The sequence below is a fragment of the Amblyomma mixtum genome, chromosome 2, assembly GCF_055824585.1.
Source record: "Amblyomma mixtum isolate Tamu chromosome 2, ASM5582458v1, whole genome shotgun sequence".
In the NCBI taxonomy this organism is placed as follows: domain Eukaryota; kingdom Metazoa; phylum Arthropoda; class Arachnida; order Ixodida; family Ixodidae; genus Amblyomma; species Amblyomma mixtum.
Genome location: NC_143013.1, coordinates 258,551,502 through 258,577,000, shown reverse-complemented (window position 1 = coordinate 258,577,000; position 25,499 = coordinate 258,551,502). Strand labels below are relative to the sequence as shown.

Here is a 25,499-nt window from a genome sequence, read left to right as displayed (position 1 = left end):
AAGAACTCTCGGCAGGGTTTGCCTTCGGTGGCGTTGTTTTTTTTTCCCTTCAAAACAGGCGTTTGTGTGTTGGAAATGTACCGATACCTTCGATGACGTCATCATGCACCCCCCCCCCCCCCCCCACTTGGCGTTGTGCGCTGCGGAGAGGCTTGAAGGGCGTCCGGATTTTAATCAGCGATTACTCCACTATTTCAAGTACTAGCCCATAAAGACTCCGCATGCTTTACCTGCAAGTTTCACACATTGGACCCTCTTAAGCTCGTTGATTTCTAAAATCTATGCAGTTACCCTTTAAGAGCTACGCTCTAAAATCACCGTGTGTGTGCTCTTCCAAGTGGACAAAAGCCAACTGGTCCACGTCAGCCGCCGTGGACAGCCAAGCCCGTCAGCAGTAGGATGGACAATGTCAGGGTGCATCGTAAAGCATTAAACGCCCATCAGGTCATGGCGGACTTTTAATGAAAGATGTATGGAAGAGGAGAAGTATAGGCTGTGGCATCTATTCTGCCCATTTCCCCTTGAGCGGTTGGGAGAGGAGGACAATCAGGAAATCTGATTCCAACGCGGTCGCACTGAACAAGAACATTCCCTCATCGCGACGAATACTACCGTATCTCACAACGGCTTCATGTAATTCCTGCTCAGAAGCTCATGTAGTCTCCCCTGCTTATAACTGTTGACCCTTTACAGCTCTCTGATCGCAGTACTCGGTTTCTATTAGGTTGGTACACCTTATTGCGTGTTCCACGCATCCAATGTCCTGCCAAAGACTATCTCTTTTTCACGAAATTGGCACCAATTGCTTTTTCTATTATTCACGTTGCGTCAAATACATTTGAGCGCATGCGGGAGATTTTTTTATGGGTACAATTCGCCACGGCCGTGAGTGAGTGAGGAAACGTTTAATGCATGGGGGAAATCGTAGTTAGTTGGGCGGGCCCTCATTCCAAGAACCCATTGGCGTTCGCCGCCGCTCTTGCCCGGTTTACCTGCGAAAGCTGGTCTTCTGGACGTGAGCTGGACAGCGCAGCCTAGCAGTCCTCTGTCGTTGGGTTATTGTCTCTTGGAATTCCTGGATTGTTTTGGCATGCCTATACCACGGCGTATATAACTCAGCCACCTCAGCGCGGAAGGCGCAATGAGGACCGTACGAATTTGGAAGCATGTACTTAATTTGACTGGGTCTAAGCAAGTTACGGTCGCTTAAAATTTCACATTATCTGCGCACTTGGACGGATGCCCCGAGTGAGATGAAGAAGTTGGCACGCGTGCGAGCATCACGCGACGGCCCTGCAAGCGAAGCCTTCCTTCACGGTAACGCCGTAGCGACGACGCGATGGCGGCGAACATCCCGGCCGTGGTGCTGGTCATCTGCTACTATGCCGCCGTGGTGCTCCTGGGCTTCTGGTCACGCAGAAAGGTCCAGTCGGAGCGCGATTACATGCAGACTTCGCGTAGCAGCACGGACAGCCGCCGCAAGCACGACGACCCGTACTTCCTCATGAAGCTCGTCATGGGCAACCGGAGCTGGCCCCTGGCCCTGGGCGTGGGATCTATGACTGGTGAGTGTAGATGCACGGCGCGGCAGCTGTTTGGACGCGGCTTGGATTCAACGGCGCTGGCCGCGGCTTCGGTAGAAAAGCAGGGCGATGCTCTGGGAGGCGCAGGTCTAGGGGAATACGCAGGACCGACTGATGGCGCACATTCCAAGTTACTCAATCCATTCACCAACTTTGCACAAAATACCCCTGTCCTGTGCGAATGCACTGGATTCGCGGCCATGCCCAGGATCCCCATAATATTCATGTGGATGAAATGACACACCTTGAGACATCAGACATCCCGCCACCTTCCCCTCTTCCCCCAGATCCGTTCTTGTCCCATGTTTCCGAGAAACAGGCTTTGCGTCAGCGAACACGCGCTCTAATTCCTCCGTGTTCGTACCCTCTCCCCCGGAGTCTCACTCGGGAGGAGGAGGTGTCTGTGCGCCGGATTCGGGCGGGAGCGGCTCTGACTCCTGTGCGTCATCGGTGGCGTGACAAACGTTTCCAAGTGACTGACAAGTGTCCTTATTGTGGTGCTGCGTCAGACCAGTGTGACGAAAAACACTTGCTGTGTACTTACCCGGCTACAGCTTCCGTGAGACGACGCTTCCTAAAGAAGGTAGGCCTGCGATGGGACGTTGCAGGCGACTATCGCAAGTGGACTCATGATAATTGCTTTATCGTGAACTTTTGTCACTTTTTAAGCGAGGCTTGTTTACACTCCTTATAACTTTCTTTCCCTTTTACATTATGCCTAATGGCAAACACCTCAAATAATAAAAAAAAAGACTGATGGCGTCACATGCGCGCGCAGCGGGAGTGCGCATCAGACTCGGCCGACGCCGATACGCCGAACGCGTATGTTGCGGTGGCTCAGATGTAAAGCCTCGAGTGAACCCAAACTCGCCTTGTCCTTACTGCTAGGATGCGACAGTGGAATTGACGGTAAGGGCCGAATCTGTCCCGTTGCCGTTCATTTACTCCATAGCTTAACCATTGATACTCAAACTGGCGAGCTTGGCCCAGCAAACGGAGGACCAACTGGGCTCGGTGGCGGTGGCGAAAGATCGTATTTTACGTCTTGTTATGCTTTGTAGTGTAGTCTGAACCCCCTTCATTTTTGTTCGTGCATTTAATTTCTCGTCCCCTCTCGCGTGTTTAAGAATCACCCACGTCGCACGAGCGAACATCGTTCGTACGGAATCCTGTAATTCCCATAGAGAAGACAAAAAAATAAAAGGGGGATGGGTTGCCGAACTTCCAGAGTTTCTTTTTTTTTCATTCACTCGCAGCTTCTTGGTGGCGTGTTACGCCATGTTTACACCGCTAGGAGCACTTCGGTGCACCTTACATCTCTTGAGTTTTGGACGCCTGAGGAACGGCGTTCAGTAGTATAGGCCACCGGAAGACGACCATTGGTTGCATGAGCGGTAACAGCGGCATCACGTTTTCTTCAGGTTTTTTTGGAAGTTTCCACAGACTCCATGAACTTAAATGTGCTGATTACCGAGCCATCTTCCCAGGTACATTACGAGTAAGAAACATGCGCGGAAAGCAGGAACGTGTCAAGACTTTCAAATGCTATGTTAATGTCTAAGACATGAGTATCATTTCGATCATTGATGTAAACATTATGGGAGTCATTGCACAACATATCATGTCCGAGGGGGGGGGGGGGGGAGACGCAAATGTTTCCACGGGTCTTATTTATCGCTGTCATCGCGTCGTTTTCAAGCAGAGTTGGAAGCGATTGCAGGTATCGGAGAAGGAGCGGACTCCAGAAATGCAATTCCGTATTTCGAGATGGCTTCCTGTCATAGCCATTTCAGATGCAGATTTTTGTTAATTTTACTGGTTTGTCTTTCACTTTAACCACTGTCCTTTCTTCATCGCTGTATTTGTGGTCCAGCTACCTGGGTTGGTGGAGGCTACCTCAACGGAACTGCGGAGGCTGTATACAGGAACGGAATCCTACACTGCCATACACCGGTGGGCTACGCCGTCAGTCTGGTCATAGGTAAAGTCATAGGTCATAGGAGCGCTACGTGTAACGTGCATCCACTGTGACGTGTAATAATGCAAATATGAGTGCTTAAAAATTAAAACATTTCCGCCTGTTGTTAAATTTGAGTATTGGACCAACTTGTCCAGCCTTCCACTCGAACATAATAATGTCCTGCAAGACTCTAGCAGCCTTGCGTGTAAATTTTCAAGGCTGCATCAGCGCAAGGAATTCTGTCCTTGCACAAAAATGTTATCATATAGAAATCCTGTCCTGCGAAGAACAGATGGTCCCATTTGCTCATTTAGTCCGTCCCAAGAAGGAACATCAAAAGAAGGTTTGTTCTCGTTCGTGGGGGGTTTAACGTTCCATAGCGGCTCAGGTTATGAGGGACGCCGTAGTGAAGGGCTCTGAAAATTTCGACCACCCGGGGTTCTTTAACGTGCACTGACATCGCACAGTACACGGGCCTCTAGAATTTCGTCAAAAGAAGGATCTCTGTCTTGACTTCACAATTGGAACTTGGCGTTGTCCTTGTAACGCCAAGGACAGGGGTCGAAATTTCCGGAGCCCTCCACTACGGCGTCTCTCATAGCCTTAGTCGCTTTGGAACGTTAAGCCCCATAAACCAACCAACCAACCTTGTAACGCAGACGGCGTGGGTGCCAGCCATCGAGTGTGCTCATGGTTGCGGCGACTGGAGGAGGACGCATTACATGACTGCATGCGTGTGCCTCTATTTCTGCAGGCGGCACTTTCTTCGCTCACAAGATGCGCGCCCTGAAACCGGTGACCATGCTGGACCCGTTCCAAAACCGCTACGGCCGCTGGATGGCGCTGTTGCTCTGCATCCCAGCCGTCGCTGGCGAAGTCTTCTGGACGGCTGCCATCCTGGCGGCTCTAGGTGCGACTGGTTTTCCACAGTGCGCCAAAGGTGTTAGACCACTGTGAAGCCATTTTTTACTGAAGTTTCACGTAGGGCGCGCAGAACTGCAATGCACCTATTTACGAGTGGCGCTGCTCGATGGTTTAGAAGGAAGTCTGTAATAAGGGAGTAATTACTCACTGACATCGACCCAAGCGCAGCCATACGGCTACAAAGAAAAGCTATACAGCTTCCATAGAAACTTCGTAGTTAACGAAAAATTCTTCCTGGTGCGAAGATCGAACCCGGGACCACCGCTTCACCACAGCAGTCGCTCTACCAACTCAGCTACTGTGGACGGCTAGCGTATTACCGGTAAGGCGAGAAAATTGATTAATAAGTAAGTGAGAACAGTGTTGGTCAAGTGTTTAGCTCTATATGTTTAGCTGTGCAAGCTGCATAGCTTTTCTTTATAGTCTTGTGGCTGCTCTTGGGTGGATACGAGTGACTCAGTATACACGGTTTGGTTCATAGTTTATGGTGCTTAACGTCCTAAAGCGACTGATACTATGAGGGACGCCGTAGTGAAGGGCTCCAGAAATTTCGACCACATTTAACATGCACTGACATCGCACAGTACACGGGCCTCTAAAATTTCGCCTCATCGAAATTCGACCGCCGCGCCCGGGATCGAACCCGCATTTTTCGGGTCAGCAGCCGAGCACCATAACCGCTGAGCCACCGCGGCGGCTCACTAATTACACTAACGTATTGCAAATGCATGCTCCACCATGGGGGATTCCCCCCAGCATTTGACCTAGAAGGAAGTCTGTTGAGCTGTGTTAGCACTTTATGGGCTTGCAACCATAGCACATTGAAAGACTGCATTCGGCACATTTGCTTTAATTATCAATAGGTTAAATTACTCATTAACGCCTTGCATACTGTCTCAGCCGACAAAATGACAGGTGCTCAATATCGAGCCCCGCTCGCAGGTGACACTGCCGCTGCCATCTTGGAAGTGGACATGAGCTTCTTCATGGTGGCCTCTGCGATGCTCGTGTTCGTCTACACCTCGCTGGGCGGCTTCACCGCAGTCACATATACGGACGTCCTCCAGATATTTGTGACGGCCGTCTGTCTGGCAAGTTTTCTGCTTTTTAGAGCGGTAGCTCTACTTGCTTACACATTAGTGCTTTGCAGAGATCGCGGATATTCGCGTACTTGCTGTGCTTTTAACAGTTTCACTGCTATTATCACTTCAATAGTGATTTAGTTACTGATTTTATCATTATTAGAATTTGAAAGTGTCTAGACAGAAGGTGAGACCAAGATGAGTTTCTTCGGAGGGCATTTAAGTACACCATGGTTAACGCTTTCGCCGAGACGGGCAGCCAGTTTATTTTTCACAGCGGCACCAGTTAAGACCGCCGTTTCTGGCTGCGCGTCGTCGTCGTCGACTTCCCGACACAATCACTGCCATGTGTAAATGGAGAGGGAGTGGAAACATGCGCATCGCACCACGATAATTGACCGAAACACTCTCTCCCCTTGTGACATCACAGAGAGAGCGATAATGCCGTGTTAGGGAGCAGGAGGGGCTTATTCGGGCAGTAAGACAGTCGACAGCCAACGCAAGACAGAGTCCCATGACATACCAGAGCGAGCCTCTAAGCACACGTCACGCAAGCATGCAGCCAATATGTGTGTCCGCTTAGCCACTGGATGTCGCTACTGACTACGCCATATCCCCTGAGAGAGGAGACAGTCTCTTGGTCTGCTGGTGGGAAGCGTCTGTGCAGGTTGTGTGGGAGTCTTCTAGAAAACCTTCAATCTCTGGAAGCACTGCGTCTATGTCTCAGTCGAGAGAAACCTCGTTCTCCTTGTTCTTTATCAGGCTCCAAAAAAGGGCCAAGACGGGTCCGATTGCACCGCACGATGCCGCCTCCCGTATCAAGCTCGCTTTCAAGTATACCTGCGCGTTCCCCTTCTTCTACAGGTCTGCGATCCAGACCTCATCCCATTCCAGAAGGTTTGAAAGCTGGCGCATGATATATCGTTGATCGAAGTCTTAGCGATGCTGTTCACGGTACTGCTCTTCGAACTGATGGAGTTAGTAGACTCGGGCAAGCGAGCAATAAGCATTTCGGGAGTTCTGCAATAAGGTCAAGCGCGGGTCATGTGTCTTTTAATGGTTTAGCATTGAAGGGTCTGTGCCAGCGGAAATGACGACTGCCACGAGCGGTGCGTGTCGCCGTGCGAGCCCAGTGACGTCATCACAACCTGCCTACCGTGGCAGGTGTAAAACTGCCCTGTAATTAATAATTACGTTAATAATTCACGCTGCCCTCTGCTGCTCTGGGCCTTCACTGTCAAGAGCCGTCGGGGAAAAAGAATGCGCACCAGCTTTCACTAGGGTGGACTAAGTTGGAAGGGGAAGACGAGGGGTTATGAAGGAGAGGGTTAAAGAAGAAGAGAAGGAAGTGCTATAGTACGGGTGCATACCATGCTCAGTGCAGTGTGAGCCCGAGTGGGTACGGCCTACTTGTCCTAAGCAGGGCAAATGGAAGTGGTGCCTTGATGGTGCGGACGTGTAACGAGGGGACAGGCGTCTTGAACATGTACAAGGGGACAGATAAGTGCTCAGGGTCATTTTGTAGACCTCGTTTTTCGGTCGGCGAATAGAGACATGTTTAATTCTGACAGATGAGGGAAGTTTTCAGCTGGCCGCAACAGTGCTTTGGCGACGCAGTCATCCCGACAAAGTTGTGTAGAAGGCGGGGTAGAAAGAACATAGACACAGTTTTGCGTACTAAACGGAGTCTTCAACGAGCTAATCTGAGTAAGAGGTTAACTTTATGAATGGTGTCGTGTGGCGCGAATTCTCGGCATGAAGCCGGAAAATGTCGCGATAGGCGCATTCCTGTCAATTCTGGCTCTTTTCGTGAAATGGTGATGCGCAGTGTTATGAGTGTATTCAACCACAAGTTGTCGATTGTAGCGATTCAGCGCAGTTTTTGTTCCTTTGGATTTTTTTTACTTCGTCGGTTCACCTATCCCGTCATAAGCTTCGAGTTCATTGGTTTACACACGCTCAGCGCAATGCATCGCCAAGAACCGTGTATTCTCTTGTGCATGCAGTGGATCTGCATGCCTGCGTGCCTAATACACAAAGCTGTTGGCACGGTGAGTCCTCCGCTCAACGACTGGATCGGCACCATCGAGTCCTCCGAAGTCAGCCCGCTTCTCGACCGCTTCCTGATGACAGCTCTCGGAGGCATCCCGTGGCAGGTGAACGAACGATTGAATACTCTCTATTGCTGTTGACAGAAAAGGAGAGGAGGGGGGGGGATAGGTGGTTCCAGTGTGCCAAGAGCTGCAGAATAGGTAGTTTTGGTTTGAATAGGTCCACGTCACTAAGCTTACTGCACTTGTGCGTGCGCAGCTTACGTGGCCATAGTGATGCCAGTAGTTCTCTACGGATCACCACTGTTCCCTCAGAGATGTATCCAATCCGACCCGCACTGTATCTTATAACGGCCTCGCTCAGGATCAAATCCCGATCGCGGCGGCCGCGTTTTGGTAGCGGTGAAATGCAAGAGGGGCCTATGTGCGGTGCAATGTCAATACATTTTCAAGAATCCCTAGTGCTCGAAACTGATCCGGACTCTTCAACTAGAGCGACTCTTTCTCTTTTCCTTTTTTACTTTTTTTCAAGGCGTGGATGAGGTGGTCATGAAGAACGAGACAGTTAACGCCGCGTCTTTCCTTATAAGCTGTTTTCTGAGACCAGTTACCGACATCATCCGCAATAATGGCGTCGTATAGTGAAGCTTTCGATGAAATCGATCAATTGTTATTACTCTTTCCGAATCTTCATTGCGGCATCCTTCATAGCCTACATGCCGCTTTGGGAGTTTAAACCCCATGCACTAACCACACCACACTATACCGTACCGCAGAATACTATAGGAACTTCACCGGCTGCCATAAATAACCTCGAGTGTCCTACCTTCGATTCTCATGATACGGAATGACCTCATGAGATGAAGACTTGAAGCATTTAATGTCACGTCAAGCACTCTTCCTCCAAAGAAGCGAGTTATCTTATTTCTGCAGACCGTAACGCATGTACATCACATAATAGGAATCCTTACCGGTTATAACAAAAGGCGGTTCCTGAGGGTAAGAAGCCTTGTCGCACTTTGGGACGCAGGTGTACTTCCACCGAGTTCTTGGCTGTGAGACTGACTTCGATGCCCGCATGCTCTCCTACCTTTCCGCTCTGGGATGCATTGCCATGGCCATTCCACCGGTCTTCATCGGTGCCGCAGCCAAGAATACCAGTAAGTGCTTCCTGTACTCTGTATTGGCTGTGAGGCATGTCGCTTCGATGGGATCATGGATGTGGGCTTGGCCTTCGTGTTTTTAGTGCCCATTCTGTGCAAGATCAGCCGAATGCCGTTCGAGAATCTAGACGAAACGGATGTCGAATACAGTGCCTTTCAGAGCCGAAATTTTCAACGAAACTAGTATTCGCGAAAGAAAAAAACCCGTTGTCCTGCGAACCAATGACAGAGCGAAGCAAGCAAGCCTACTGCCTGACACTTTAACCCTTCGACCATTGCAGTCCACATACACGCAGTGTATTGTATTTGGCGTTTAGCATAGACAGCGCCACCCACAAGCGTTTAGGTTGGCGCAACTAACTCCATCCCGCAGCCTAGTCCCCTTAAGACAACCGGTATAGCCTGCCTGCTCTATTCTAAGCGCCTCGCATGTACCCACAGGGCTTTCACACTGCTATTTGCACTCCTAAGCCCCACTTCCCCTCACGGACGTTACCCTCAACGGGCCGCAGACTTATTTCCCCCTATCCCAACCACATTCTTTTGCTCTCTGATGTCAGAAGGCGCGGCTTAAGGATGACTGTGCTGCTATAGATACTGGGTGAGACCATAGGTGGCGTTGCCTACCACACTGATGCAAAGAAGGACATGGATGAACATCATCGTCATCCTCTAATTCAACGCGCCCTTCTAGATACGACACGCAATGCGGGTTCTACGCCGTAGCAGGAAACTGCTCGACGGCTCGACTATGTCGGCAACGGAGCTTTACGCGGTTACACACGAAGGTGAGAGGTCTAAGCGGTCGAATGCGTGGTAACTGTTTAGAAAGAGGTGGACGCTATGGCGCGTCAGGTATAGCTAAAGCAGCGAAGGATGCTGAGCGCGTTTCTAAAGCGGAAGAGGAACGACTAAAGGCGGAGGTACCCCAAGATGCGGAAGCCTCCGAGGAGACCAAACGAATTGCCCAGCTCAAAGCACAGGCACGGACGAAGGTGGCGGGTCGGTCAAGCAGTCATCGGACCTTAATTAGACCCATTCAGAACGCATCTTGCTTCGTAACATGACCCGTCCTAGAATGTGCTACGCCGGTAGTACAGAACATTTCTCACACCGGCTTTCTACGACGAGGTAGACTGCAGTTTTTACATCGACAGCTTGGGTTTTGCGTCGCTGTAGTAGAAGTGGTGGTGGTGGTGGTGGTGGTGGTAAGTAGTAGTAGTAGTAGTAGTAGTAGTAGTAGTAGTAGTAGTAGTAGTAGTAGTAGTAGTAGTAGTAGTAGTAGTAGTAGTAGTAGTAGTAGTAGTAGTAGTAGTAGCAGTAGTAGCAGTAGCAGTAGCATCAGCAGCAGTAGTAGTAGTGGTAGTGGCAGTAGTAGTAGTAGTAGTAGTAGCAGTCATAGCCTTAGTAGTAGTAATAGTGTGCAGCAGTTCGCCGTAACCGATGGGTGGTTGCCATGGGAGCCACCAGAAGGGTGGTTTTTGTGAGATGAGGAGGGCATGTCAAGAGAGAAGGAATGAGTAACCGGATAATGATTACAACCGGGCCCTTCTGGAACAGAAGAGGAGGGTATGGAGGGAGCAGAGAAACGCGCAAACGGAGGGTGGCTGCCAAGGGAAGAACTCGGATAGTGGTAACCGTGGAAGGAGGAGAGAGGGTAATATCTCAACAACTGTCGCTGAATCTTGTGTTACACAGTGGTAACTGTCCCGAGTTTTAGGACGTTAGCACTAGAGCTTCCACCCAGCCGCTGGGCCGTTGGTTGTGAGGTTCATCTGTGTGCCCACCGGGTTGTGGGCAGCTTGGCCTAGGTGGCCCACCTGCCACCTAGATGGACCACCTTGGTCACATAACCTTATGACGTCATCACAACCTGACCACCTTGACAGGTGGCAGTTCCATAAATGATTGGTCGCGAGAAATTGCTCGGGAAGAGCAACCTAGGGTTGCCCAAGAACCTCCGGTGGCAGCACCTGCAGCGGTGGAAGCATCGCAGTGTAGTGGCCCATCACTTACCCGCTGCGCCACTCTCGACAGGAGTGGCATGAGGACTCCCTGGGATCTATGAATCTAAAGTAGGGAATGACCAATTACGCATATATGGGAATTAGCCCATTATAGCTATCGCGTCGTACCCTTAAAGGCGGAGCTTAACTGTCCCGTTCAGCGAAACCGAGTTGAAAACCGAAGTACTACCTAAGCCTAAATTACATTTGGCCTAACCACGGTTAATCGTCAATCATTTGTTTGTTTCTTTTTCTTTTGCATAGGCAACCTCTTTCCTGTATCCGGTGCACCGTCTACAGAATATATCATGTGTTATCTGAGTGGGCGCAAAAATTTAAAAAAAAATGAGGAAGAAACAGATATCAGTGTCATATAGGTGGGCCAAAAACATAATGTTGAAGACGAGGAAAAAAACAATCGATAGTGAAGGTGACGCGATTAGCTGCGCGCAGTGTTCGGACTTATGTTGTACGTCTACTCAGATGCTGAGTGTGGTGTACCGCACGTGGTGTACAGGAAATTCAACATCTCTACAGGGGGCACCAATGACATTCTGCAGTTGGTGGCACTTGGGGATACAACACATCAGCATGGTCCCATTGCTGTGCATGGTTCTTAGCTCCACGAAAAACGAGATGTCCGCTTCTACGGGTGCTGTTACCGAAAATATTAGTTGAAATCCTCACGTAACCTCTGCAGTTCCTAAGTGTACTTCGGTCAAGAATGTTTCTTGTTTCATATATCATATTCACTGATTGACCAATGACCGCCTCGGTGTTTGCGATAGTGCTCATGATTATGGCATCCGCACGTTAGCGCTTTGTGGTATGCGCGCACGATATTGTGCTTCAGTTCATGTGTGTTTGCACATGCGCACATGTATTTCTTTCATACGTTCACTCTTCACAGACTTCACAGTGGCTGGCTACAGAGGACCGTATTATCTGCGCGATAAGGACAGCGTCAGAGTGCTGCCTTACTCTATCCGCTATCTGACCCCTGGTCTGGTCTCCATCCTGGGCCTCCTCGGCATCACAGCGGCAATCATGTCCTCCGTGGACTCTTCTATGCTCAGCGCTTCCCTGCTGGTGACCAAGAACATTTACAAGTCAATCGTTCGGCCCATGGTACGTGTGTGGCAACAAATCAACTCGTTACGGGCAGGCGGGCACATGTTGAGGTGAAGAGCAGAGATGCAGATGGTCTTTGGAAAAGCGGACGCTTGTCTCGAAAACTGAGTAACGCTAACTTATAACCCTGTCCTGCGCGCAAAATAAAGTGCACTTACTAAGAGTGTCACTTGCTAAACGTGCACTCTAGCACGGCTAAACCAGAGTAACATAAGTGCACTCGCCAAGGTGCGCAATCAGGTCGCAGTGCGTACACAGAACACACTTTGAGGGCCGTGTACGTAGCCTCGGCGGCAGTCAACTTTTGGGCATGAAGTGTAAAACAACAAAGTGCGCAAGTCCGATAAGTCGACGTCCTCACTCTAGACACTTCAATCGCCACTCTTCGCCGTTCTGTTCAGCCACCCCTCTGCGTAGCGCATGTGAATAAATTAGTGTTTGTTTACATAGACATCACATCCGGAGAAGTAGATTAGTACACGTTCGTTTATACATATTCATATTGCGGCTGAACAGGGTTGTATAATACATAAAGTAATTATGAGAAAGCTGTCGGTGGTCTTACAAATGACTTCATTGGCTGCTGCATTAGTACAGAAACAGATGAAAGATCAAGACATCGCCACCGAGTCTGGCGACCTACCCTTCGTTTTTAGTGTAGCATTGACGCTAGAACAATGCTCACAAACAACTGGCTTCAAAGGAAACGATCAGTAGAAGCTTCAGACACGATGCTGCTGTTTCTAGCCATGGTTGTCGACCGTAGTTTAACTCTCGTGCTTTGTGAAGTGCCAGTTTTTGTGTCTGTTACAGGCCTCTGACGCCGAAGTGGCCTTCACCTTACGCATGACGGTGTTCCTGATCGGGGCCTGGGCTACATACTTGGCGATGTCCGTGGAGTCTGTCTTTGAGACGTGGTCGCTTTGCTCCGACGCGGTCTATGTACTGCTATTCCCCCAACTGCTGTGTGTGCTGTACTTCAATCAAACCAATGCCTACGGCTCATTCATGGGTAGGTAAAGAGAGCAGGAAGATACCAGAGGCGCGCCACCTATTGTTTTCCAGTAATATGTTGAATTAACAATCACCATGTCTTTATGTCCTTACGCTTCAGTTAAGGGTGCAAAGACCGGAGAGCCAACATTGCGTGAGAAGAATTTGTGGCATATAATTTTGCAGTTGTGATGCCTATTCAAGTGAGTGGCGAGCGGAGGCTAACGCGTGTGGAGAGTTGAATTTCACCGGGGTATAGACTAGTGGCGTTTGTTGTAGGCCAGCACAGGCACAGCGGTTAAGGCAACTCTATGCGACATGACTCTAGACAATAACTACATGCGACATGATTCTAGACAGCGTCTGTTGGTAAACTGCGTTCCCCGCTTCCAGGCTTCATCGCCGGCTCTTGCCTTCGATGGCTACTTGGCGAGCCGTTGCTGGGCCTGCCGGTAATGGTAAGGCTTCCGTTCTATGACGAAGAGCTCGGCCAGGGGTTCCCCGTGCGGTTTATCAGCATGGCTTTCGGCGTGGTCATCATCCTGCTTGGCTCGTACGCGGCAGAGAAGGCCTTCGAAAAAGGCTGGTTGCCACCACGCCAGGACGTGTTCCGCTGCTTCCATCACAGGCAGTACAGTAGGGAGTCCCACGCCGCCAGTGGTATGAACGTCATGGGTTCTGCCATCCAAGCGGAAGCTCCCATCACCGGCGCTGCGCCGCAGACTCGCGTGGCAAGCCACAGTTCGAGGATGGGTTCGGAGGCAAGCATGGAGGAGGAGGCACCGAACGCTGACAACAGGGACGCCTTGTCCGCAACCAGCAAGACCAGTGACCTGTCCAGGAAGTCCAGCATCGTGGACAAGATGACAGACGGGAGAGGCAGTGCAGTGGACTTGAGCAGGCATCGTAGAGACTCCTCTTTCGCGGGCATGAACAAGCGGAGGAGCGCCAGCGTCGGGGATTTGAGCAGGGCCGTAAAGGGCGCCGCTTTTGCCGAGAGAGGGCGCAGGAGACACAGTTCCGCAAGTTTGCAACTCGAGTCAAAGTTTGACTCGAAGGCCGACCTGGCCTGGCATCCAATGACAAGTGTCAAATCGGAACTCCCGTCCGTCGAGAAGACGGAGGTCAAGCGAGAAGATGGTCAGGCGAGTGCGAGCCAGACGCCCAAGAAAAGGGGACACCATTCCAGGAGACACAGCAAGGCCTCTGCAGCTGGAGTAGGCGGCACGTCGCACAGCGGCGCAGCTGCCCAGCAGTCGGAAGAAAAGATGCTTAAAAAGCGGCGATGAAATCCTTGACGGCTCATGAGCCAGCCGCGAACGAGCCAGCCGCGATGTTATGACTTTTTGATGCGATATGTGATTTGTTTTCTGCCGTTGTGTTTTGTATGGATTAGCACGGCAAGACAATTTTACAAATTTTTTGACGTGCGACTTGTGTGTGCTTCCGCTTCATCGCCGTAGCAAGGCTGTGTACGGACAGGTTTTCAATCTAGTGGCGCATTTAGTTGATATTGATGATGTCCTCAGCCTTAATGGCGTTTCATCTACTACAATCGAGCTGCTTCATGAAGCTTCCACAGAACACTCGGCTCTGTTGTGTCAAAGTTTCTTCGTTGTCGATTTCCTCTTCTCTTTCTACTTTCCTTCTTTCCCGTGGACCAGATTAGGCCACATGTTTTTTTATTTTTAATTTACATAAGAAAAGTAGGACAGTTCACCGATCACGATAAGCGCGATTCGTTTGCCATCCCAGGAGGTGAGAGATGAAGATGGACACGTTTTACTGTGCTAAGAACTGGACTGCTTTGAATTTTGGGCCAACCGTTGCGCCTCTCGTAGCAAACTCCTATCACTGCGTTAAGAGCGCTCTCGAGGCCTTGGAACCGGTTGCGCTGTCAGAATTTGTTCTCAGCTGATGGCGGTCCAACATGCATGATTATATGGAAACTTTGCGCTGCCTGTCTTTGATTAACGTGTTCTTTTAGCGCGAAAGAGCGGCTAATAACGGTGGCTGAATTTTATGTGTTTATATCTCTCAGCGTTTACGTAATCGTAACAAAAATACAAATGCTAGAAAACAATATGCAATCTGTTCGTTTTGGAAATCTGCAAAGATCTTCAGAGCACCGCCGAAAACAAAATACTTTCGCACATGCTACAAAAAGGCAAGGTCTCACCGAGATTCGAACTCGGATCGCTGGATTCAAAGTCCAGAGTGCTGACCATTATACCATGAGACCGAGTTATTCCGACGCCGGGAATCGAACCCGGGCCTCCTGGGTGAGAGCCAGGTATCCTAGCCACTAGACCACGCCGGAGGCAATCGCCGATGAGACGGGAGAACCGCTCGGTCTGTGCGTTCGGCCGTTGGAAGCGAGGCGGCACATACGCACGGCTTCACGTCACTCGCTCGCTCGTAATGCCCTGCAGGCTGTTGCACGCCCGAAGTGATCGCCGTGATATAAATGTGCAGTCTTGGGGTGGCTGTTTCCCTGCGGCGGCTTTGCATTGCACTGCATTGGGTGATTCTGGCGTAATACGAAAAAAGAAACAAATTGTATTGGAAAGAAACCTAAGTAATCCAGTATAAAGAAAATGGTGCACAAGAAAACACTAGGAAAGGAGGTGTGATTACAGGATTGTCGGCGCTCCATAGTTATGACGAAAACAAAGCTAATTCCAAATCGCAAATTAGATGTGTATGAGTGGAAACATACCGTGTGTGGAAAGAAAAAACGTTCCGACATTTCTTAACTTCACGAAAACTAGGGCAACAATGCATACGGCTGGGGGCTATGGTATTCTCTATGCTGTGGTCCCGCGATGGTGGCAACCCCTGGCCGTTTTCGACATAGTTTGCGCGCGATCTTGCAATTCTAGCTTTTTAGAAAGGGCAGTATATTTACCTTTCGATGATATGCGTTAATACTTATTGCTGGTACTAGTAGAACAAGAAAAACACGGAGTGCATAAAAAGATCTTTTTGTTATATTTGCCTGCCTTTAAAACCAACAACCACGTAAAAAAGAGAGCTGCTTTTGCAGCATTTAGAGGAGATGTTAATCTCGTGACTTCAGCAGAGCTTTCTTTTTTTGCTCCGGTGGCCATCTATTAAGAACCGGTGCTCTCAGAAAGCGACTTCTAATGAAAAAAAAAAGCCTATATTATAGGCTCTGTAGCTCTTAGTAAAATGAACACAACGCAAGCATACCTGAAAAATTTGCAGATCGTTCACAAAATTTCCCTGTACTGCATTTGCTTTCGATGAAACAGTTTTGCTACATTTTGCTTCCACTACATCAGCACCTATCCAGAATTGTTTCTTCTTCAGCAGAGGTTAGTTTTTCTTTTGAAGGAGCAACACTTATACGAATGGTCAGGTACGGTAATGTTAGCTTTTGCCCAGACTCGACAGCAGTGGAAGCTGCTGTTTCCAGAGGCGTGAAGATAAGCCGTAAGGAAGCTGTAGAGAGTCGTCTGCTGTTCGCATTGCCATGGTTGCGCCGGTGGCCCCGCCTGTCGTCGGCGATGCGAAGCGCGGTCGGCGCTATTGACGCCCGCTCTTCTCGCTGTTGAGCGCGCCTTCAGTTGCGCCTTTAGTGGTGTAAGGGATCGGTAGTGTTCGCGGGGGTCATTGGAACGCGACTGGGGGCACTCAAAGCAGAGCGTCTCCTATCTTGGAACGCGGCCGCTCGCGAACGCGCCGGAAAGTACGGGTGTCCAACCGCCCCCGCAGGAACTGATTCGCGCACGTTCTGGCACGAATGTGCATTTGTGTTTGTTTTTATTTTTATTTTGTGGTGGAGAGAACGTTCTACTCCGCACATGCTGGAACGACCGTGCATTTGTTTTTCTGGAAAGGGTGTTACCCTACGGTAGTTGGAGGGCTGACCATGCTCTCGATTAGCCAATGATATGAAGAATGTAGAATGATTGGGTGCTACGGAATGTGGGCCGGGCCTTTAGGGCTTTAAAACTGGGCCCCGGAGCCGGAAGCTGGGTTCTGCGCTAAGGTGAGATGCTACGCATCTTCGGCAACGCCGAGTAGGGGCCTCCCCTAGTATTAGCCAGATCCACTTTTTTTGTTGTTTTGTCTCTTTTTGCCGTTGTATCTAACTTGTATATTCTGTAAACATCTGTATATAAATCTTCAGTTATTGCCTTTTTATCCCTGCATCTCAACTGATCACAAGACCGTCTCTGACGGGGCACCTCTGGTGCGAAGAAATAAGATTCAGTCTTTCGAGTTAAACAGACCGTCTCTGGCGGGGCACCTCTGGTGCAAAGAGGAATACGAAAGAACCTGAACTTTACTGGCGCAGTCGACAGGATCCTGCGGCCATCGGAAGACGGCGTAGGAAGAAGATTGAACGCAGGGAGAAAGGCGACGATCAGGAAACAGCAGCGTTCGAGAAAGGACCTGCGGAGAGACGGCGGCAAGGACGCAAGGACCACGGCAGTAGTCCAGGGACGCGAGACTGCGTCCGGTCAAGGATAAAAACGCGTCGAGAACTCGACGGTCACCGGCGGGTCGCAGCAAGTGACGACAAAGGGCACAGGACCAGCGGCGTGCGACAGCTCATCGCAGCGTCCGGTGAAAGTGGCGGTGGACTGCGACGCCAAGGAGCTGGCAATGCGGATCGACGCATCGAAACTGTGAGTTTCCTTGGTCGCATTGCGCACGTCCCTGTGCGTGTGTTCGAGCCGGTAGGACAGTTGAGGGGTACATACGGCGGTATGGACGGTTATCCATGCCGGCCCTCACTCGATGTGAGGTATCGAGTGGAATTGGCGAAGGCGCGCTTAGCTTACTATCAGTCTGAGCTTGCAAAAGTGAATGGAGGAAAGGCGCCGCTATGCGAGGAAAAACCTCCGGATTTGCAGGCGTTAGAAGCAAGGCGCCAGCAGCTAGAGCTCGAGTTGGCTAAGCTCAAAGAGTCTAGGAGAGCTAGTCAACTAGCCAGGGAGAACTGCTCCGAGTCCCGAGCGGAGAGGACGCCAGTGATGGAAGGCAAAGCCTGTCAAGTAAAGGTCAAGAAAACAGCCAGGCAGAAGTAAGAAGTGAGCCAGATTTCTGCGAAGCTGGAATCGCAGTTGAACAAAGTATTGTGACGGAACGCAGCGTCGCGGTATTAGAGGCGGTGAACGCGCACTCCGACGATCATGCTGCACAGGTTAGCTCTGCCCCAAATGACACCAGGGACGCGGACGCGAGTTCAGGATTGTTGGAAGTGAGTCTCAGAATTCCAAAAACTCGGTCTCAAACAAGCTGCGAAAGAGAGCAGTCGGTTCAGCGTGAGACGACCAGCGACGACAGACGTCAGACTGGCGAGCTAGAGATAGGAGGAGGTCAAACGTTGCCGCAACGGCACACTGTGCCAGGCATGTGGCATGAAGTGCCACGTAGTACTATTGATGGCAAAGTCCTTTCATTTGAGGACAGGGAAATTCCTGGCGACTTGCCACAAGGCAAATTAGGATTAAGTGGCTGCGAAAGAGCGCAGGTAGCCTCGGAGTTATATGATGCCACGAAATCGGCAAGCGCCTATAATGCAGGGAGCGGAAATTTCATTCCATGCCCGTGCAGGAGCGGGGCAAATGGCTCCAAGCGAGGCGAAGTAACAGGAGGCAGGGGCGTGGCTTTCAAACTGAAAGTCGGTGCGAGGTGGTGGAAAACATTTATGTACAGGTATAATACAGGAGGTTATGCATGAGCTGACCCAGAGGGGGCCAGCCCTTACAAATACTAGGTGGAGGTCCCTAGTTCGGGACCCCAGTGGCATCGGCCGCCGCCCAGGCTCGCGCGACCAAGGCCCGTTGGGCCTGCAGGTCAGAGCAGCCGAGCAGGGTCGCCTCCCAGTCCTCCCGGGTTGGGTTGGGGTGAGGGGGGATAGCAGGGTTGGAGGGGCAGGCCCACACCATGTGGTAGATGTCCGAAGACTTCTCCGCACAGTGCGGACAGCTGCCCGAGAAAGAAGGGTCGAAGTGTTTCACAGCTGCCGGGCACATCAAAGTATTAATATACAGGCGGAGCAGAAGCCGCTCCTCTGCCTTTGACAGACCTTTACACGGGCGGGGATAAAGACCATGGCCAGATTGATAGAGTAAAACGATGTCTTTGAAGGTGTAAGCTGGAATAAATTCGAGTTCCTGATCGTCAGGGTCGGAGGGGAATGTCCGGGGAGAGAGCGCGCGGGCGGCGGCGTCAGCTGCCTCATTTCCCTCAAGGCCCATGTGAGCGGGAGCCCAAACGATACGCCGGTGCGCGGGGTCACCGGTGTAGACGCTGTTTTGAAGAATGCGGTAGGCTAGATACGGTACCCAGCCCTGCTCGACGTTCCGACATGCCCCTCGCGAGTCGGAAATAATTGTTTTTGAATTGGAATCAGATGCAGCCAACGCAATGGCGACCTCCTCCGCGTGTGTTATGTCACGGGCTCGGAAAGTAAGGCCGTTCACTGTTTTGGATTGGTGGACGACTGCGGCTGTGTACCATCCCCCATGGTGGGGGCCTGAGGCATCCACGTAGAATACGCCGGGTTTCGATCCATAGTGGCGGGCCAGGGCTTCCGCCCGCGCCAGGTGCCGGCCATTATGGTCCTCACGGTTCATGTTCGCGGGAAGAGGGCGCACGTGGAGGGCGCATCTCCACTGGGATGGAATACGTACGCGCTCTTCCATGAGAGTGGTATGTTGGATGTGTAGCCGGGCAAGGAGGCGGCGACCCGACGATGTCTTCGAGAGACGTGTGTATTGGTTAGTCAAGTGGGCTTCCCGGAGCTCCCGAAATGTGTTCACCATGCCTAGGCCCAGGAGGCGCTTGTTGGAGGTGGTCACGGGGAGGCCTAGAGCCCGCTTAATAATTTTGCGAAGGATGACTTCGAGTGAATCCTCGTCTTGCTTCCGCAGGTGGAGGTTTGGAGTCGAATATAGAATTCGACTGGTTACAAATGCATGCGCCAGCCGCAAGGCGTCCTTACATCGTAACCCCCCGCGCTTGTTAGAAACCCGGCGGACCAAGCGGCCCACCTGGTCCCCCACCTGACGGAGTTTGGCCAATGTTGTTTCTGACCGTCTGTCTTGATGTATAAAGAGCCCCAGTGCCCGGACTTCGATATTTTCAGGGATTGGACCTGTCTCAAGAGACAATGAAATTTTGGCTGTGCACTTTGGTGAGGGGCGTATGTGCACAAATGCAGACTTTTGGGTGGAGCATTGGAGGCCGCAGCGGCGAGCATAACGGTCCACTATGGTCGCCGCCTCCTGCAGGTTAGCCTCAATGTCTGCAAGGGAACCGTGCGTGGCCCACAGGGTGATGTCATCAGCATACAGCGCATGCTGCACACCGGCGACAGCATCCAGCTGGGCCGGTAGGCGCATCATAGCCAGATTGAATAAGAGAGGAGAGAGCACCGCGCCCTGGGGTGTACCCCTGGTTCCTAAATGAAAAGGGCCATGTTCTTTATCCTGGATCCGAATGTAAGATTGTCTGTCGGTTAAAAATTGCCGAATGTATTGAAAGGCATTTCTGCCGCAGTTAGTTTGAGAGAGGTGGGTGAGAATGATCTCGTGGGTAACGTTGTCGAATGCACCCTTCAATTCCAAGGCGAGTACGACCTTGTCATTGTGAGGGCATTCCACGGGGTCGAGGACAGCCCGATTGAGTTGTAGAAGGACATCTTGTGCAGATCTGTGTGGGCGAAATCCGAACATGGTGTCTGCGAAAAGGTGTTTGGATTCCATGAACTCGGACAACCTGTCACGTACCATCGTCTCCATGAGTTTGCCCACACAGGAAGTCAGAGAGATGGGGCGGAGGTTGTCCGTGTTGATGGCCTTGCCAGCTTTAGGAATGAAGGTGACCAGGGCGGTCTTCCACTCGATGGGTAGTGGCACTTACCCAAGCCAGATTGAGTTAATGTAATTCAATAAAGACATGTATGCTGGGTCGGGGAGGTTGGCTAACAATTTGACTGTAATTTTGTCCCGACCCGGAGCGGTGCCGCGTTTCATTTTTGCCAGGGCCGCCTTCAGGTCGTGGAGCTGGAACGGTTGATCCAGCTCAACGTTCTCAGAACCTGCATAAGAGTACGCCGGCCCGCGGGAGTCCTGGGTGGTGCACAAGTACTGGTCCCGGAGCTTGTGCGCCAATTGATTTGTGTTGCCCTGAAAGCTGTGTATTGCTCTTTGGAGGTGTTTTTGAGTTTCCGTGCGTGTTTGCGTTGGGTCAATTAGGGCGCGAGGAACAGTACGTTCCGGGCTGCGGTATGTCAAATTAGATGTAGCAAAGCCGGCCGCACTGTTATAGTTGGACTGGACAAGGCTAATGTTCCTTACGCAGTACGCTGTTCGTACTGGTGCTCCGGAGAGAGCGTTCCCTTATGGGTGTCGCATGGTCAGATATTTGGACCAACCAAGGATCATGACGTGTTTGATCCTGGAGGGCACCAGCTGTTAGTTCTTGCCCCGCTGTGGCACCAACCTAATGAGTATAGTGGCCATTAGGCGTTCATCGTGTTGAGACGCGTGGTGGCTCGAACGCACACAGGGACGCTCGGTGCGACCAAGGAGGCTCACGTGGCCCGTATCAGTGCTACTGAACGCACCAGTTGCGAGTGTCGGTGTGTGTGTGTGTCGAGCAGGACGCGGGTGTGCATGCTGGTGAACTGCGTACAGCCTATCAACTTGGACTCCGTTTTACGGCGCACAGCAGGCATGCCACCATGTGTATTTGACTGTGCATTTTGTGTATGTTTTCTTGGTGCCCGTGTACATTTTTTGCTTTTGGTTTGTTTGATGCCAGTGCTTGTGTAGCTGCGGTATGTCACCCACAGGGTAGTTTCGTTACCGACACCGATCCCTCCATTGTTGTCATTCTAAAAGTGGCATTTGAGCCCTTTGTAGAATCTTGGGAAGGGCGTGTAAGGGATCGGTAGTATTCGCGGGGGTCATTGGAACGCGGCTGGGGGCACTCAAAGCAGAGCGTCTCCTTTCTTGGAACGCGGCCGCTCGCGAACGCGCCGGAAAGTACGGGTGTCCACCCGCCCCGCGGAACCGATTCGCGCACGTTCTGGCACGAATGTGTATTTGTGTTTGTTTTTATTTTTATTTTGTGGTGGAGAGAACGTTCTACTCCGCACATGCTGGAACGACCGTGCGTTTGTTTTTCTGGAAAGGGTGTTACCCTACGGTAGTTGGAGGGCTGACCATGCTCTCGATTAGCCAATGATATGAAGAATGTAGAATGATTGGGTGCTACGGAATGTGGGCCGGGCCTTTAGGGCTTTAAAACTGGGCCCCGGAGCCGGAAGCTGGGTTCTGCGCTAAGGTGAGATGCTACGCATCTTCGGCAACGCCGAGTAGGGGCCTCCCCTAGTATAAGCCAGATTCACTTTTTTTGTTGTTTTGTCTCTTTTTGCCGTTGTATCTAACTTGTATATTCTGTAAACATCTGTATATAAATCTTCAGTTATTGCCTTTTTATCCCTGCATCTCAACTGATCACAAGACCGTCTCTGACGGGGCACCTCTGGTGCGAAGAAATAAGATTCAGTCTTTCGAGTTAAACAGACCGTCTCTGGCGGGGCACCTCTGGTGCAAAGAGGAAGACGAAAGAACCTGTAAATTTTACTAGTGGGCTTCTTCGATTATCCGCCTCTGGCAGCCCGCGGGTTGCTTGCGGGCTGCCCGAGCGCGCTCGATTTTCTCGGGTTGCTCCGCCCACTTCCGGTGGCTGCCCGGAACGCGTTCGTTTTTCTCTGGCTGGGCGGTTTCGGGCTGCCGGCCGGCGGTCAGACTCGCCAGGACGATTTTGTGCTGGCAGCTCTCGGGCAGCTAGCAGACGACAGAGAGGTGCATGGTCGCGGGAAGCTCGCGCGGCCATTTTTACAAGGACTAGAAGGACCGCGGTTCTTCATGCGATGTTTTGCGCGATGCAGGCGCTTGTTTCGACTAGGCCACGGTGCATATCGACTGTGTCGCCTGCAATGATACCTTTTGCGGTAGTTCTCGCTGTTTATTGATACGTTTTGCGTGCGTATGCGCGATCACATTTCGATCGTCTCACCACCTCGAAAGCACAATTGCTCGCTTCATATTACGATCGCATACTTCTGATTCACAAAATATTTCGGCTGTTAATTTCGTGCGCCCGGCGGATATTGCGATGGTGTTCGAGGCCTTTCACGAGAGCAGCCGGATTCCAGTTCCGAGTACGCGTTCAGACGCGCGCATATATGCATGTGCTGAACGTGTTTTACGAAGTGTTGGTTGAGCGCGGTACGGGAGCGTATGGTCTTCATTGCGTTTGGCGCAGTGCAAAAGTGGATATGCTTTGAAAAACGCTTGACTGAAACATGTCCTTTATTAGAAGCCCTCACGAGCACATTGCTCGAGACATCTCTGCGGGCATATATATATGTGGCCACACAGAACTGTCGCGCCGACCAAGTGCTGATTCTGTCGTCACGGCCAAGTGTTGTACAGCTTCATGGTCGGGCCTTCTGCTACATATGCTCAAAATATCTGAGAAGTACCGCAGGCATGTACCTCCTCGCGTTTGGCTCATTAAAAAAAAATAGATAAAAATGAGCTCTAGCGCTGATCGTCATGCAAACACACGCGGAACGTGAGGCGCCGACACGCAGGGCTTTATTGTAGCGCCTTTCATTTCAGTGCCAGTTCTCTGCTATAAAGCTGTATTATTACAGAAACGATACGCAGCTAAATTTATGCAGCGCACCCGCTTGTTCTAGGTGGGCGTTCAACAGCTGATATGCGCAAATTTTGCCGAGATTATGCGTTCCTTGCCCGCAGCAAAAGCCGGCGGCCGACAGACTACAGTTGAACGAACGTATCCCGATTCCTTTCTGCTTACAGCTTACAGGAAGCAGGTTACGAGCGTAGAAATCGCAACGACCACAGCAGAGTCCACCAGGGTCCACCAGGGTCGATCGTCGGCGGTCATACCAGTCATATATACTTACTGCGTAGTAAGCAAACACGCAATAATCCGAGAGTACGGCTTGTCGTACGTTTTATAAACAACGCACGGGGAGTTTTTCCGTCCTATGTGGTGTCGACTGAAACACGTTAGATTGCGATTGCTGATCGCATGCTTTTGAGGATTTCTTGAAGCTTACACAGTGCACCGAAGGCACACGCTCGCGTTGTCGTTGCCGATTTGCGAGCTTGATCAGCTGCATGTTCTGCAGTCTGCGGCACGCAGCCCTCAATAACTGCAAGTCGTTGTTTTCGATACCAAGCAGCTTATTTCTACCGTACGCGTGCGTAGCAGTGCATGCACAAGGGTTCAGTGAGCACTGTTGGTCAATGTCTCATGGAAATGGTGGCCGGAAGTTGGTTCGAATCATGTGATTTGTAGCGGACGAAGTTTTGGTGTGACGTGCTACATTCTTTACGACAGAGGTCAGTGCGATTTGAACCGCGATTGGAAACGAGCATTTCGCAAGCCGGAGTTGCACAAAAAAAAAAAAGGTTACGGTGGACTTCAGTGTTGCTGTTGTTTACTGAGGAAACAACAACACTGAAGTTCCTTACGTCTAGTGAAAGCTAAAGTATCCTTTGACCTCAAGGCCTGTGGCATTTCGCAAGCCGGAGTTGCACAAAAAAAAAAGGTTACGGTGGACTTCAGTGTTGCTGTTGTTTACTGAGGAAACAACAACACTGAAGTTCCTTACGTCTAGTGAAAGCTAAAGTATCCTTTGACCTCAAGGCCTGTGCACTTAAGGTCTTAACCATAAGCCTTTGACCTATAGGCCTTACTACAATGGCATTTTACCGATAGGCCTTCAACCTGAAGTACTTTAACCTGAAGTATTTTACCTTGAAGGCCTTATACATAAAGGACTTCAGACTAAAGGCCTTTATCGCCACTGTCATGACCCTCATTTAACTACCACTTGACTACCACTGACTATCCTTATCACTCACTACTGTCTCGTCTAATGTGTCTGCTCTGAACAACCATTACTATATTATGGTCTACTGCTGACAGCCTGCGAGACCATGGTGACGTCGTGAGGCTTTGGTACCACTTGGCTTGGTCAACGTCGCCGGGTTTCGTTGATGAACAATACGAGTATCCGAAAGATCCCCGAAGCATACACAGTTACAGTACACGATCAGCTGCGACGTCGTAGTAGTAGTACTCGTGCTGTAGCCAAAATCTGTGCATCTGGGATCATTCTTCATACAGCTTGCACCTGCGTTTGGGGCAGTGCAACAAAACCTCAAAGGATGCGACTTACTCTTCAAAGTGGCGAGGGCGCACCGTTGCTGCGGAAACCAGTCTTCGTCGAAAACGAGTAAAAACGATTACCGCAGGGCGGGTGCACTTTACTGAGGCGCCCAAGCATTCAACGTTCATGGGTGTGCTGTCATCGTAAGGCATACCGTAATAATCCAAATCACCTATGTACTCACTAGGTAAGGTAGGCAACGTAAGTAGTCGAATTTTAAGAAAGCCATGGTAGCAGCATACAGTCGATCAGTCTAATGTAGGAATCCGGAATCGCATATGAAGGAAAATAGGCACTGCGTTTCATTTCAGGTAACGTCAGTACCAGCACAGCCGACAAATTGA

General features: G+C 50.7%; 1 protein-coding gene and 2 non-coding genes across 3 annotated transcripts; 1 reads left to right on the top strand and 2 right to left on the bottom strand.

Annotated features, from left to right (window-relative positions):
- The first annotated feature begins 1,339 nt into the window (after positions 1-1,339).
- Positions 1,340-14,182, top strand: LOC149363686 (high-affinity choline transporter 1-like). The gene is made up of 9 exons (XM_089568585.1): positions 1,340-1,565; positions 3,457-3,564; positions 4,298-4,453; positions 5,410-5,558; positions 7,556-7,705; positions 8,631-8,760; positions 11,680-11,897; positions 12,714-12,912; positions 13,287-14,182. The coding sequence occupies exons 1-9, from the start codon at positions 1,340-1,342 to the stop codon at positions 14,180-14,182; spliced, it is 2,232 nt and encodes a 743-aa protein (XP_089424711.1).
- Positions 14,183-15,063: 881 nt separating this feature from the next.
- On the bottom strand, positions 15,064-15,135 carry TRNAQ-UUG (transfer RNA glutamine (anticodon UUG)). Its single transcript has one exon. It is a non-coding gene; the product is annotated as a tRNA-Gln (tRNA).
- Positions 15,136-15,141: 6 nt separating this feature from the next.
- TRNAE-CUC (transfer RNA glutamic acid (anticodon CUC)) lies at positions 15,142-15,213 on the bottom strand. Its single transcript has one exon. It is a non-coding gene; the product is annotated as a tRNA-Glu (tRNA).
- Positions 15,214-25,499: the final 10,286 nt, after the last annotated feature.